Raw genomic sequence first — 16039 nt, forward strand, 5'->3', positions numbered from 1 at the left:
TGCATTCTATCCTGCAATCAACCTCTTTCAATTTATGTTCTCTTATGTGTGTTTTCTGAGAAAGAGTAAGGATGCCATCAGTACTTAGTTCACTCAATCAGTTAAACATTTTCACTGAGTGCTTTTTTGTCAACCTTTTTGACCTGGGATTGAAAATTATGGAATTAATTCAATCTGGATTGGGTAGAGCAGAGATATTTTTCAGCTTTCTTTTCACTATGGATGAATTAGTCAGTCACTGGTGATGCTGCTCAACAAAAACATATGGTTTCTTCTGTCAAATCAGAAGAAAATCGTTCTAAAGTCAGGTGGTTTTTCCACCAAGTGGATTAAAAAAGCCTGACACACTTCAATCAGGCATCCTCACAGATTATTATGTTACTAATATCTTTGCAAAATAACAGTATGTGGGCTGTTGACACAGAGCATTTTAAATACAACTTTTAACAAAACAGCTCAATTTTCAGTATGCCATAAATATTACAGTAGATTATGTATTTATCTCTCATTCTGAAGCCTTTAAAACTGAAATTACAGAACTGATAGTTTTTATATCCAGAATATTATAAATTCTTTGCTAGGTTACTCCAATACTCCAACTCATGGCCCATTGAGGACACATCTCCCCCCCCCACCTTGCCTCCTAAATATAAAATTCGCATTCGTGAATTTATTTTTTGCTTTCTTTATGTATCTTCCTCAATATTTAATAATATTATTAGTGTCATGCAATAATTGTTGGATTTTTGTATTTAATTATTAAATGTAGAAAATGAAACTAAATATAAAATGTATAATAAAAATTAGTCTATTTCAGAAAAGTACATAATTTGTAGTGCAGAAGTGTTCTTGTGGCCCACGAGAATCCATGCAACCTATGGCTTTCAGCATTTTATCTGTTTTGGTCCCTTGCCAAAAAAATGTTGGATGCCCCTGCTGTAACAGAACAACTGCACCTTAGGGTTTTGAAAAAAAAAAAAAATAAAATAAAAATAAAAGAAGAAATGCACAAATCCTCCATCTCTAATATTTTCAATTTCATGCAGTCAAAATGGATTGAAAGATATGCAAATAATAACATTAATAATTAGGCATACATTTTGTTAGCTGGGGATAGCAAAGACGGGAGACAATACATCCTTCCCCATGCAACCATAACATGGCATCCCTGCAGTGGTCAATATATGTTATGTCTGTAGGAATGTGCATTCATGTGCTGCATGTTATGTAGCTTGAAAACCTAGGAATAGAGAGGAGGACAACACTCCCTGAAACTGACTGGCAGAGCCTTGTTTGAAGAGACTTTCAGAATTTCATCTCTAGTCATCAATGGGAATCAAATCCAGATATTTCCAAACAAGTAGCAGATGGGATGCTATCTAAACTGCCATGGAGGACAGGATAAGAAAAAAAAGCAAACACACACAAAAAAATATTGTAACAGGCTGGATATCTATTATGATTTTTTATTTAAAATTTTGATTTCAGTATTACATCAGGTGCTTAAGTGATTACTATCCCTTTGTACATGCACTTTTTTATTTTTTTTGTCCTCATTTTTTCCCATTATATATGGGGTCAGCATTTTTATTGTTTTGGCATGCAATTTTACGGCTGGATGCCCTTCCTGAGAGCAACCCTCACCCTGTATCTGGGCTAGGGTTATGCGGTGGTCATACCCTGACCCTCCACATCCTCCGTATTTGGTGGTCACAGGGTCGACCCCTGGTCTAATCAAGAAGCGTGTGCTACGCACTACTGCTCCTGCCCACCTGGCTACGGAGGCACCTATCCCTTTGTACATGCACTAATATAGTGCAAAAACAGAACGTACCTGCTCCAATTCTCTTGGTACCTAGAAATACTGTGCCATTATATCAGCATTAGTAGAGGCACACAATGCAAGCTTATGCAGCATCAACCAAAAAAAAAAAAAAAAAAAAACAAGCTCCGATTTCACCCCTCCATTTGTTCCAAATACCTGTCCAGCTCAGCCTTAAATTTATTTAGGCTATCAACTTCCACAACAAAAGATGGAATTCTGTTCCATCAATTAATGACCCGCTGGCTAGAGACAAAGTTCCGCACATCTATCCTACAACTGGCCTTCCTCAATTTGAAATTATGCCCCATTAGGTTCGTAATCTGAACAAATGGAAGAATCCCATCAGCATTGAGCATGCTCAAACCATTTAAGGCTTTATACACCTCAATCAGATCACCTCGCAGGTGCGTGGTCTCCAAACACTGTAATCGGCAAAACTTAAGCCTTTCTTCGTAAGAGCAATCCTTGGTTCCATTCACTAATCTTGTTGCCCTTCTCTGTACTCGTTCCAACAACTCTACATCCTTCTTAAAATGAGGCCTACAGACCTGTATATAGTACTCAAGGTGTGGCCTGACCATCACCTTATACAAGGGGATAATCACCTCCTTATCCCTGCTAGAAAAATTCCTGTATATCATTGACAAGACACCATGAGCTACTCTTGCAGACCGTCTGCACAGCTCAGAAAAATTCATATCTGCTTGCACAATTACCCCCAGTTCCTTTTCATTCTCTACCACTGTCAGTGTAATACCACAGAGTTGATACATTACTCTGGGGTTACTGCTTCCCATATGTAGTACTTTACATTTGTCAATGTTAAACTTCATTTGCCACCTCTCACAGCCCATCTGCTCAACTTTTTTATATCCTGTTGCAGCAGCATACTGTGATTAGTGTCATTAATAACTCTGCCAACCTTTGTGTCGTCTGCAAACTTGGACATTAAGCCTAATATACCATCATCAATATCATTTATAAATACAGAAAACAACAATGGACACAACATTGAATCCTGAGGGACTCCACTAATAACATTAGTCCACGAAGAGCAGTGTCCATTGATTACCACTCTGTCTTCTCCCACTCAACCATCCCTTTATCCATAGCAGCAATTTGCTTCCAATGCCGCACTGCTCCAATTTGTGCACCAGTCTTCCATGTGCAACCGTATCAAAAGCCTTTCTACGATCCAAATATATGATATCAAAGTTATTCCCTGCATTCAGTTGCTTTGTGACCACATTATAGTAGCCAATCAAATTGGTCAGACAAGACTTCCCATTAACAAAACCATGCTGTGTCCGAGCTATAACTGAAGTCTTGTCTAGATGATGCGGCAGTGCTTCTTTAACCAGTGCCTCAATTAATTTCCCTGAAACAGAAGTTAAACTATCAGGTCTATAATTACTTGTTGCACTTTGATCCTTTTTTGTGAATTGGGGTCACATTTGCCCATCTCCAGTCCATGGGTACCTCCCGTGAGTCAAAGGAAGCTCTCAAAATTATGGCTAAGGGTTTGCTTACTTCCTTTGCTGCCTCCTTTAATATAACTGGATAGATCCATCCACCCCAGGTGCCTTTCTTATGTTTATCTTCAACAATTTCTCGTCCACTTTCCTCTCAGTTATTACAAAATCATGTAGCTCACTGCCATAGTTTAGTTCACCTCTGGCATTCCCCTCCCCAAATAATTCCTCATGTGTGAATGTAGATACAAAATACTCATTTAGTTTGTTAGCCACCTGAGCAGGATCATCAACAGTTGAACCATCAATATCCAGTGTACAATATGATTCATCCCATTCCTTCTAGAGTTTACATAAATAAAGAACTCTTTGCTGTTTTTCTTTGCATCCCTTGCCAAACATTTCTCATAATCTGCCTTTGCTTGCCTAATCTCCTTTGTGACTTGGTTACAGACCATCTATTGTAGGCTTCCATGTCACCCATTGATTTATATGTATCCCATGCATTTTTCTTCTCTGCCATATGTCTCATTAGTTCATCTGACATCCACTTAGGCCTAAACCTTGAACAATATTTCTTAGTTGGTATGTAAAGCCTAGTAGCTTCCAAGATTAATTCTTTGAATGCTTCCCATTTTGAATTTGCTGTTGGTAACATCATCAGTTGGTCCCACACATATAGAATTTAAATACTGTCTCAGACCTCTGTAGTCACCTTTACAAAAGCAAAAGCCCTTCCCTTTACCTTTGATGGTAGTTACCTCTTTGAGTAAAACCCACTTCAGCACACTGTGATCACTGCCACCTAGTGGTTCATTTATCTGCAGATTCTTAATGCATGAAGAATCACTACTGATAACCAGATCAAGAGTATTACTCCTTCTAGTTGCATCCCAAACATGCTGATGTAGAAAACTATCATCCAATAAATCCACAAAAGCCTTGCTAGTGTGTGAGTGACCAACCCACAAATTCCAGTCAATATCCAGGAAATTAAAATCCCCCATTATAAGACACTGATTTACTGGTCCACTCTATTTCCCTATACAGTTTTTTACTATACTCATCAGAGTCATTAGGCCTATAACACACTCCTACTCTCAATTTTGATTTTCCAGTGCTTATGTCAGTCACACCAAATTTACTCGACACTGCACTGTCCAGTGATGTCGACTGGCTGTACCTCCTTGAATTTTGTGTGTTTCTTAACTAATAGCATAACCCCTCCTCCCTTCCTATCCTGTCTATCCTTCCTGTACACATTGTACTCCCCAAATTCCAGTTCTGCATTCCTTATATCTGTGTGACACCACGTCTCTAATATCCCAACAATATCAGCCTTTGATGTTTTGACCAACACCTCAAATTCATGAAATTTATTTACCAAACTCCTAGCATTGGTGTACATGCAAGTATACATGCACCTGTTCCTATTCTTAGCTACCCTAACACAACCCATGTGTTTACTTATACCACAATGACTCCGAGCAGTCTCTGAAATCCCCTGCATCTTGTTTTCCAGGCTGCTGTTCATTCCAATAGAAGCAGTGCAAGAATCACTTTCACCTCTGCCAGCGGCTACAGTTAATGTATTAGTCCGTGTATCCCCCCAATCTAGCAGTTTTCCGACTCACCTAACTCCTACGCTTTGTCCACCTCCAGTGTGACCTTCCAGTGTTCCCATTAACAAAGGTCTACAAGGTTCATGTCTGCTGAATGTGCCATCCATGCTATGCGTATTCATATCCAGTCCAATAGTGCAGAGTGTGGATCAAGTAATGTACACACTGGTGTCCCATCATACGACACCACATACAAGAGGCTCCATTAGACGTGTATTTCTAATGGAACCTCTGAGTACAAGCAGTACTATGCAAAGGATGGGAAGAGAGGCAGGCCTATCTTGTAATACAGGCAGGCAAGTAAGGAGTGTTCACTACCAACAGGAATGGCCACACTGGTAGATAATTACTGTTGGTGCCTTATGGCATGTTTCACACATATTTTGGTCGTGGTAATCATGACAGATTATTACTTGTCATTAATCCTCCATGATTACCATTATTAAGTATGCTTTGCATGCAGTAGCAAATGCACAAAAAATTCTGATGAACAAGAACATGATATTGATAACTAATTCTCAACATGCTAGTGCCATCAGCATGCATGAATGAAACTATCTGGAGAATGTTTGCTGTTTCTGCAATGCAGTAATGATGCTGTCTATATGATAAAATAAAGAGGTATGTCATAATAACTGAAATGTAAATCAGCAAACATTCTAAATCTGACTGAGGTCAAATCATGACATATCACTATAACTAACCATTAAAAAAATTATGATAAGAAGGATGAAAAGACAAATATGGACTGTGCTAGCCACAAGGGCAGATGGACACTCCCATATGGCTAGTAGAGTCCCTGCTTGTTTGCAATATCCAGAAAAAATGCTGAAACACATTGCAACTCATTCCCTAAATGTTTATTCGCAGTGCCTTGTGTGAAACGGACATATTTAAAGATTCACACTGATTACGTTGACCCATATATATTCTCTGAGATCTTCCAAAGGAATGTAGGTTACCACTCAGTACTAAATAAACTTTTTATGTTAACTGAGAACATATCTCACACAACTAAGACAATTAGCCAAAAAATTCCAGATGTTAACTAAGAATATGATTTGTTTCTGAAACAATAGGAGTATTGTAATTAATCTTATGCAAAATCTGACGTTCCATGAAATTTTATTTTTTTGTAATTCTACTAACACACAGATAGAAATTCAAGTCCACATTTAGTAATAAGAATATTTCACAGCAATTTCTTAAAAGTCTTGGTAAGTTCTCTATAATTATATATATTATAGCTTTTGTTAATCAATATTGATTAGTTCATATTCAGATAATTCTGAACATGTATTTCTTTGGTTCTACAAGACTGCAGAGAAAACTTGTTTTACTGATTTATAGGTGGACAGTTTGACTTTTAAATGCAGCAACTGTCATCCGTTTTTAAGGGCTATTTCTATAACAAAGAATAAAAGAGAAGAGACAATCATTTATAGCCACAAAGAGCATGACTGACCTTATTAAGAAATATCATTGCTAGAAAATTAAATTTGAAACTGAATAAGAACACACACTAAGTCCAAACCATTCTTATTGTACTGAATTTGCATTGAAGCAAAAAGATCATGGTGCATTAGTATGCATCTTTAAACTGTACATAGTCTATGATCAGTTCCCCTATCTTGCAGAATAAAAAAATACAGATTAGCATTAGTAGAGGCACATGATGCAAGAAAGTAAGCCTATACAGCATCAGCCAAAAAAAAAAAAAAAAAAAAAACCCTTCCCATTTCACTGATCCATTCATTCCAAATGTTTGTCTAGTTCTGCCTTGAATTTATTTAGCTATCAACTTCCACAACAACAACAGATGTAAGTTTGTTCCAGCATTCAACTACCTGCTGGCTAAAGGCAAACTTCTGCATATTTATTCTACAACTGTCTTTCCTCAGTTTGAATCAATGCCGCCTCAGGTATGTAATTTGAGCAAGAGGAAGAATCCCATCAGCATTGAGTTTGCTCAATCCATTCAAGGCCTTATAAATCTCAATCAGATCGCCTTGAAGGTGCCTAGTCTCCAGAAGCTGAAATTTGCAGAACTACTTAAGCCTTTCTTCAAAAGAGCACCCCTTTGTTCCCTTCATCAGTCATGTTGTCCTTCTCTGTACTAGTTCTAGCAACTCTACATCCTTCCTAAAATGAGGCTTCCAGATCTGTACGAAGTACTCAAGGTGACGCCTGACCACTGCCTTATACAAGGGGATAACCACCTCCTTATCCCTGCTCGCAAAATTCCTGTATATCATTGACAAGATTCCATGATCTACTCTGGCAGCCTGTCTGCACTGCTCAGAAAACTTCATATCTAACTGCACAATTACCCCAGGTCTCTTTCATTCTCCACTACCCTGAGTGTAACACCACCCAGTTGGTACATTTCTCTGAGGTTACTGCTACCCATATGCAGTACTTTGCATTTGTCAATGTTAAACTTTAGTTGTCACTTCTCAGCCCATATACCCAACTTTTCCAGATCTTGTTGCAACAGCATACTGTCATTACTGTTATTAACAATCTTGCCAACCATTGTATCATCTGCAAATTTTGACATTAAGCTTGTTATACCTACATCAATATCATTGATAGATATACACAACAACAATGGGCCCAACACCGAACTCTGAGGGACACCACTAATAATATTAGTCCACATAGAGCAGTATCCATTGATTACCACTCTGTCTTTTCCCACTCAACCATCATTTTGTCCATTGTAGCAACTTGCCCTTAATGCCTTACTGCTCCAATTTGTACAGTAGTCTTCCATGTGCAGTAGTATCAAACGCTTTCCTGAAATCCAAGTATATGATATCAAAATTATTTTTTGCATTTCAGTTCCTTTGTGACCACATCATATTATCCAATATTATCCACATCATATTATCCAATTCGAGGTTGGCATTAGAGGTGAGCGGACGCGCTTAGACAGGGCTCCTCAGTTAAGTGGTTTACTTTTGGATAGTGCTTTTAAATATTTGATTTATTTAGATATTGTTGGATTATTTTGTTATAGGTTTTCCTGTAACTGTTTGATTTTAATAATATTATAGATATAATTTTTTAAAGTTACTTTCATTGATATTTATTTAATTTTATAATGGTAGTTACGAGATCTGCCTTAAACACGTCACAGGGTATCGTGACTCACACGGAAATAGCAGATGGCGATTTACGGGTGAGTCATGATTTAATCCGTTGTGGAACCTGTGGAATGTTTTCCAAGGTCGACCTGGTGACTAATCCTACCTCACCTGGGGATTCTTTTCTTTGTGATCGATGTAAGGAGTGCACCGATCTTAAATTACAATTTGGTGCACTGAGGGAACAATTTGAGTCCCTGAAAAAACGAGTGCTTGCCCTCGAAAATAATGCATCTGGGAGCTCGTCAGGGACTCAAAACTCCAGCAATCTACCAAGTGATGCACACCCGATTCGAGCCTCAAAACAGAAAAACCAAGTGCAAACTACTCTGGTTAAAAAGGACATTGTATTATTAGGAGACTCCATTGTCAGGGAAACGGGGAATATTTTTTGTAATAAAGATAGGTGGAGGAGAACCAGGGTATGTCTGCCGGGAGCAACTATTGATGATGTCACCAACAGACTGTCAGATTTTAAAGGGGGTAAAGAAAATATTATTATTCATGTGGGGACAAACGATATTAAACGTACACGATCTGACGATTTGTTGGAAAAATACAGGACCATGCTGAGGAAATGTCGCGAGCTAGGCCATAATGTCTATGTGTCTGCAATTCTGCCCAGACACGATAGGAGGGATTATATGTTAAGAGCCTTGTGGATTAACTCAAGACTTGAAGGAATCTGCAAGGCTTTAGGGGGTAAATTTCTATCAGCATGGCCCACACTTGTAGGTAGAAGGAATTTGTTTTGTAGAGACGGGATACACTTAAACAAAGGTGGTGCAAAAGTTTTTGCCAGTATTATTGAGGATACCTTAAAGGTTCAGGGAAACTGCTAGTTAGGGGGGATGTGGGTAATACTGACACGCGTTTATCTGATAATATTGGTCAAAGTAACTCTTGCACATACCTCAAGAGTTCTTATCTGTTACCCCAACTGGACGTATTATCTAGATGTTCTGGGGGCACAAACGTTTCACGTGGGCGGGTAGCTAATGCCAGGGAAGAGAGCCTAAAAAACTTCAAGGGTTGTGTTAGGGTTGTTAAATATACAAGAACAGTAAATCTTAATTGTTTATACAGTAACGTTAGAAGTGTCGTCAATAAAATGAGCGAATTCGAACTGCTGGTTAAAACAAGTAACGCGGACATAATAGGGCTTACAGAGACGTGGTGCCACCCGGAAATTGGCGATGATGAGTTTCAGTACGGCTTGTATAATGTATTTAGGAAGGATAGGTTAGATAGAAGGGGTGGTGGGGTAATGCTTCTTATCAGAAGCAGCCTGAGTGCGACGATAGCTTTCCCGGATTCAGACGTTTCACATGCTAGTACAGAGTCTGTATGGTGTGAGATAGTTGGAAACAAAGGTATAATGCGAGTAGGAGTAATCTACAGACCAGGTGATTGTGAAGATTATGACAAAAGCCTCTACATGCAAATGGAATGGGCAAGTAAGCGTCAATGCCTTATTATGGGTGATTTCAATCTGCCTCTAATTGATTGGAGTAAATGGGAAGGAAACTCGACATGGGGAACAAAATTTTTAAATCAACTAGATGACTGTTATTTGTATCAACATGTCAGGGAAAGTACTAGAGAAAAGAATATCCTAGACCTCATCATCACACATGAATCAGATGACATAACAGGGCTGACAGTAGAGGAACCAGTAGCAGGAAGTGATCACGGAGTTCTACGGTGGATGATGACGAGAGAGGAAGCAGAAGTAAAAGGCAAAGGAATGGGTTTTAATTTCAGAAAAGGAAATTACGATGCCTTAAGGTACTACATGGCCTCTATTAACTGGGTAGATATCGCGCAGAGAATGAATACAATTGAACTGTGGTACGCTTTTAAAACATTAATCACAGATGCCTTGAATGCGTATATACCATTAAAAAAATACTCCACGAGAAGGGTTCCAAGTTGGATGAATAGTGAAGTTGCCACATTACTTGAGCAGAAAAAGGTGGCATGGAAAAGTTACAGAGCAATAAAAAGTACTGAAGCCTATAACAGCTACAAGGTGATGTGTAATAGAGCCACAGAAAAGGTTCGACAGGCAAAGGCAGTTTATGAGAAATCACTAGCAAACAGAGCAAAGAGGGGGGATAAAGAATTCTTCACATATATAAATGCCAAGAAGAGCAGGACAAACCAGATCGGACCTTTATGTAAGGGAAAGGGGATAGTAATAAATACACCAGCTGCCGTTGCAGATGAACTCAACAGTTATTTTGCATCGATATTTACAAATGAAAAGCCTTTTGTGGCAAAGGGAAATTGTGGGAGCGAAGTTAAAAAATATGTAATTAATGATATTGAAATTTCGCAAGATTATTTAATGAAAAAACTTTCGAGCCTACAGACCAGTAAGGCTCCTGGAGTTGATGGAATATACCCTATAATCTTAAGAGAGGCGGCAAGCGAGTGCATTGAACCATTGAGGCTAATTATGCGAGCATCATTAGACTCTGGGGAGATTCCCTTGGATTGGAAAAGTGCAAATGTATCTCCCATACATAAGGGTGGCTCTAAAAGTGAAGTTGGAAATTATCGACCTGTCAGTCTGACTTCAGTAGTAGGGAAAATCATGGAGGCAATGATCAAGGGTGGAATTCAGGATCATTTGGATCGAATTGAAATTCTCAAGGATACTCAGCATGGTTTCGTAAAGGGAAAATCATGTTTAACAAATCTGGTTCGCTATTTCGAAAGGGTCACTCACGAGCTGGATTTAGGGAATAATTTCGACATTGTTTATTTAGATTTCAGCAAAGCTTTTGACTCAGTCCCACATGAGCGGTTGCTTTATAAGCTGGAACAGGTTGGAATCACTGGGAAAATCCTTAGATGGATAGAAGGATGGCTTCAGGGCAGGAGGCAGAGGGTTGTGATAAATGGCTATTCCTCAGATTGGGTTGATGTAAGAAGTGGGGTTCCCCAAGGATCAGTATTAGGACCACTGTTGTTTTTAATTTTCATAAACGACATTGATGAAGGGATAGAGGGCGTGATGTCTAAATTTGCAGATGATGTTAAAATTGGTAGAGTAGTTAATGATCACTGTCAAGCTGAGCTTCTTCAGAGAGACCTAGATAGACTTCAGGAATGGTCAGAAAAATGGCAGCTGTGCTTTAATCCAACAAAGTGTAAGGTATTACACCTGGGAAACAGTAATCCCAAAATAACTTATTCACTTGGTGGAGTTCAACTAAAGCCAGTACTGGAGGAAAGGGACTTGGGTGTTACGATACGGTCAGACATGAAATTCTCTGAGCATTGTAAACAGGTTGCAAGGAAGGCCCATGGTGTCCTATCAATGATCTATCGAACTTTTGCAAGTAGAGATAGGGACGTGATAATCCCATTATATAAGGCTTATGTTAGACCACACTTGGAATACTGTGTTCAAGTATGGAGACCGCACCTGAAGAAAGACATCGAGCTTCTTGAAAGGGTGCAAAGAAGGGTAACTCGCCTGGTGAGATCGGCAAAAGGGCGTCCTTATGAAGAAAGACTTCGAATATGTGGGTTGCAGAGTTTGGAAACTAGACACCTTAGAGGAGATTTGATTGAGGTGTTTAAGGCTCTGAGAGGCATCAGTAAAATGAATGAGGACAAAATTTTCAAGATTACAAATGATGCTAGAACTAGGGGACATAAATTCAAGTTACGGGGGGAAATGTTTAGATTGGATTGCAGGAAGTTCTATTTTAGCCAGCGAGTTATAAATTACTGGAATAAGTTGCCTTCATGGGTGGTAGAGGCCGACAGTTTGGGGAAATTCAAAGGTCATCTGGATAGTACTTTCGGGTAAGGGAAGCACATAGGATGATAGGTTTAATTTCCTTTTTATTTATTTTTTATTTTATTAATTATTATTATTTAGTTATTTATTTATTTATTTATTTTTTTGTTTTTATCATTGTTTTGTTCGGATTTATATTTTTTTTTATTTTATTTTATTTTATTTATTTTTTTTTTTTTTTTTGGCTGGTGCAGCATAAGCCATAGGCTTTCTTGCACCATGCGGCCGTTACTAATACTAATACTAATACTAAAATTGGTCAGACAAGACTTCCCCTTGACAAATCCATGCAGTGCCTGAATTATTACTGCTGTCTTGTCTAGATGATCCTGCAATGCTTCTTTAACCAGTGACTGCATTATTTTCCCTGGAACAGAAGTCAAACTAACAGGTCTGTAATTACCCTTGTCACCCCCTTGTGAATTGGAGATACATTTGCACATCTCCAGTACGTGGGCCTTCCCCCGAGTACAAGGATGCTCTCATAATTATGGCTAAGGGTTTGCTTGCTTTCTTTGCCACCTCCTTTAATATAACTGGATAGATCCCACTACCTCAGGTGCCTTTCTTATGTTAAATGTCAACAGTTTCTCCTCCACTTTGCTCTCAGTTATTACAAAATCATTTAATTCCCTATTAGAATTTCATCTACAGTCAAACCATTGATATCAAGTGAAGCAATTTAATTCATCCCCTTCCTTTTTTGAGTTTATATAAGTAAAGAAGTGTTTGCTGTTTATTTTTGCATCCTTTGCCAAAGATTTTTCATAATTTGCCTAACCCCCTTTGTGACTTGATCACAGACCATCTATCTACCACAGGCTTTTGTGCCGCCTGACAATTTATGTGCATCCCATGCATTTTTCTTCTCTGCGACGAGTCTCATTAATTCAACTGACATCCATTTAGGCCTAAACCTAGAACAGTATTTCTTAGTTGGAATGAAAAGCCTAGTAGCTTCCAAAATTACTTCCTTGAATGCTTCCCATTTAGAATTTGATGTTGGTACCACTGTATAGAACCTGAAATATCTCTGAGACCATTGTAGTTACCTTTATGAAAGCAAAAACCCTTCCCTTTACCCTTGATGGTAGTTACTTCTTTAAGTAAATCCCACATTAGTATACGTTCCTTTATCTGTAAATTCTTAATGCATGAATAAGCACTGCTGATAATCATATCAAGGTCTTGTTGCCTCTCTAACGTGCTGTTGTAGAAAACAATCATCCAATAAAGCCACAAAAGCCTTGCTAGTATACGAGTGTCCAACCCACAAGTTCCAGTCTATATCTGGGAAGTTAAAATCCCCCATTATAAGACACTGATTTACTGGCCCATTCTATTTCTCTGTATAATTGTTCATTGTACTCATCAGGCCTATAACAAACTCCTACCCTCATTTTTGCTATCCCAGTGCTTATGTCACACCAAAGATATCACACACAAGATATCCATGAAGAGGGGAGGAAAATGATAAAACTATCAATCCATGATCTACCAACTGAGGCAGAGTATTAAAAAAAAAAAAAAAAAAAAAAAAAAAAATTGTAAAACATGTACACCAAGTGCTGGATGTGTTGGTTAACAGAGGTGTCAACTATTCTGCATGTTGCTGTAATAAAGCAAATCAGATGTAGATCTAAAACAGGGACAATTTTTTTTTTTTTTTTTTTTAAATTGCCAAATAGAAGTTACACAGCTTTTGCTTGGCAGGAAAGATGTCAAATTATACATATATTAAAATAGCTGTTTTTGCATCTTAAAAACCAATAAAAACATATATTACTTTATATGCATCACTGTCAGTGTATTCACCAAATTAATATGCTAGATCAGGGGTGGTGAACCCATGACATGCGTAAAAAAAAATTTTTTGGGCTGGCAGAATTCAGATGTACTGACGAAATTGCAACAAAATTGTGTGATTAAATGTCTTGAACATCGCCTTTCCAAGGGTAAGATTTCGTAGTTATGTATATACATATATATATATATATATATTATTATATCACTGTCCAATTGTTCTTCTTTCTCTTTAGAGTTTTTCTCATACACACTATTTCATTCACTGTGTTGATTTACCAAATAAAATATCCACACTAGTTTTCATCTGTCTAGCCTCGTATGATACCCCAAACTCACTAAACTTCTAAAGGCATAAAACTGAAAAACGTTTATTACTACGACTAATTTATCCAACATTGAGTAAAGACATACATCAGTAGAGTTGCATGTTTTTGTTCTGCTCATATTTTTTTTTCTAATTTCGTTTTTAAAAAAAATACAAGATATTAGTGATAATAAAAATTTACCCTTTATGTGAATGTCATGATCATATTTACAGTCATAAGCAAAAAACCCATTTTAAATAGGTTTTTTGCATATGACTAAAAGCCAATGGTAGTCTTAAATTTTCCAACATGGAAAATTCAAGACTATCACTGGCTTTTAGTACAAACTGAAAGAAAATGTCAGTGACTGTTTACGAAAAAAATTCTTATATTTCACACATTTATTCAGAACATAAGTTATTGGTAAAGTTATGCGAGATATATTATCCACATTCAGCATTTAGTGTAGCCTCCTTCATTGTCAATTATGGTTTGTATGTAGCATGGAAATTAGAGATTATTCTTCATTAATTCTGATAAATTCTCATAAATATTTTAATTGCTATTTGCCCTTTGCAAATTGTTCACAGAATGTCAGCTCAACCAGCAAAGAAACAAAAATGTTCAAATGAGGAGGGGAGTAGCAGAGAATTTCAAGAATCTTGGAGTAAAAGATTTGGTATGATTAAGAAGGATAACAAAGCATTATGTATTTTGTGTTCTGAAACAGTTGTGTTTAGGACTTCCTTCATAAAGTGGCAATATGAAACTGTTCATAAAAATCTTTCCTCCCAAGAAGATTCTATTCTTTTCTTGAAAGTCTGATGATACTGTTGCTCACTACTTGAATGTTGGCCAGAGTGAACTATATACTAGTGAGTACCTGGTCTGCCTCCACGGGGCGAAAGTGGGACAACGTCGGGCCTCAGTAGGGGTCTGGCGGCTAAATGACCAGATGAACAATGGTACAAGGCATCACACATATACAAAGTCCATACACTTTTGAATCTCTGGCTTTTCCAGTCAACTGGTTCACCCACAATGTAAACTACGCGGAGATGGGGGAAACCCCTGGTGCCGCTTGATCCTAAACACACTTTACACGAATGTTGGTGGGGGTGGGGTGCAAATATGACACCTTGGAGGCATATGACAAATTTGCAATTTTTGTACATTTCTGCAATCAAATATGAAGGAAATTATAATTTATACAATGAAAAGGGAAAAAAAAAAAAAACTGCTAAGAAAAACTTACCTGATGCTAAAGAAATGGTAACTAATGCATTTTCTGTGCAAGTTATTGCAAAATCAACATCAAGGTCAGTCTTTAGTGGGGTATTCATGAAATTAATTTTCTTATAATAACGTTCTTCTGGTTTAGAAATATTAAAAGTGTACTGGTAATCAATGGAAAGATTATCTAAGGAAGAAAAAATTTGCATCTGATTTATGCAAACCACTTTGATGTAATCAGTATATAAAGCAGAAATTTGAAAAACTAACTTAAAAAATATATTTTATTATCTTCAAACATGTTTTACCCTATGTTCTATTCCAATATTATACTATAAGTTTAATGCAGGAGAAATCTATGCAAGCATCCATAGTGCCATCCTTATATAAAGTATTTCTAGTAGTTTCAGTCTCAATGTTTAAACTTAATTCATTGAAAAATATATAAACACATTTGTTACATTCCAAGTTCTAAAAGAGAATGAATGAACAAATACGATAAACTCTCTTGATGACTAAGTAAGTCAATGTTATTTTTCCAGATTTACAATGTACAATGTCAATAATCTTAAAAATATATCAATAAGTACACATGATAATAAAATAAGTTAACAGATAAATAATCACAAATCAAAATGCTAAATGTGAGATCACAGATGTAGAGACATCTTGATAGCACAACTGTGGTGCTGTGCTGAAGTGTATTCGATATATCTGAATAAAATTATTCATCAGGAACTGTTAACCTATACTCCTATAACAATATGTTACTCTGAAACTTATTTAACCTGGCAGAAGATGCACTCCCAC

At 37.4% G+C, this 16039-nt stretch overlaps 1 protein-coding gene across 1 annotated transcript in view; it reads right to left on the minus strand.

Annotated features, from left to right (window-relative positions):
* LOC150085411 (attractin-like protein 1) overlaps positions 1–16039 on the minus strand; it is a 310470-nt gene that overhangs the window by 53418 nt on the left and 241013 nt on the right. Inside the window, exon 20 of the mRNA XM_090374560.1 lies at positions 15252–15416. Coding sequence (XP_090230686.1) covers positions 15252–15416 — 165 coding nt within the window. The remainder of the gene's footprint in view (positions 1–15251; positions 15417–16039) is intronic.

This window comes from Mastigoproctus giganteus, chromosome 5 (genome assembly GCF_048544385.1).
Source record: "Mastigoproctus giganteus isolate SK-2022 chromosome 5, ASM4854438v1, whole genome shotgun sequence".
NCBI classification, from domain to species: domain Eukaryota; kingdom Metazoa; phylum Arthropoda; class Arachnida; order Uropygi; family Thelyphonidae; genus Mastigoproctus; species Mastigoproctus giganteus.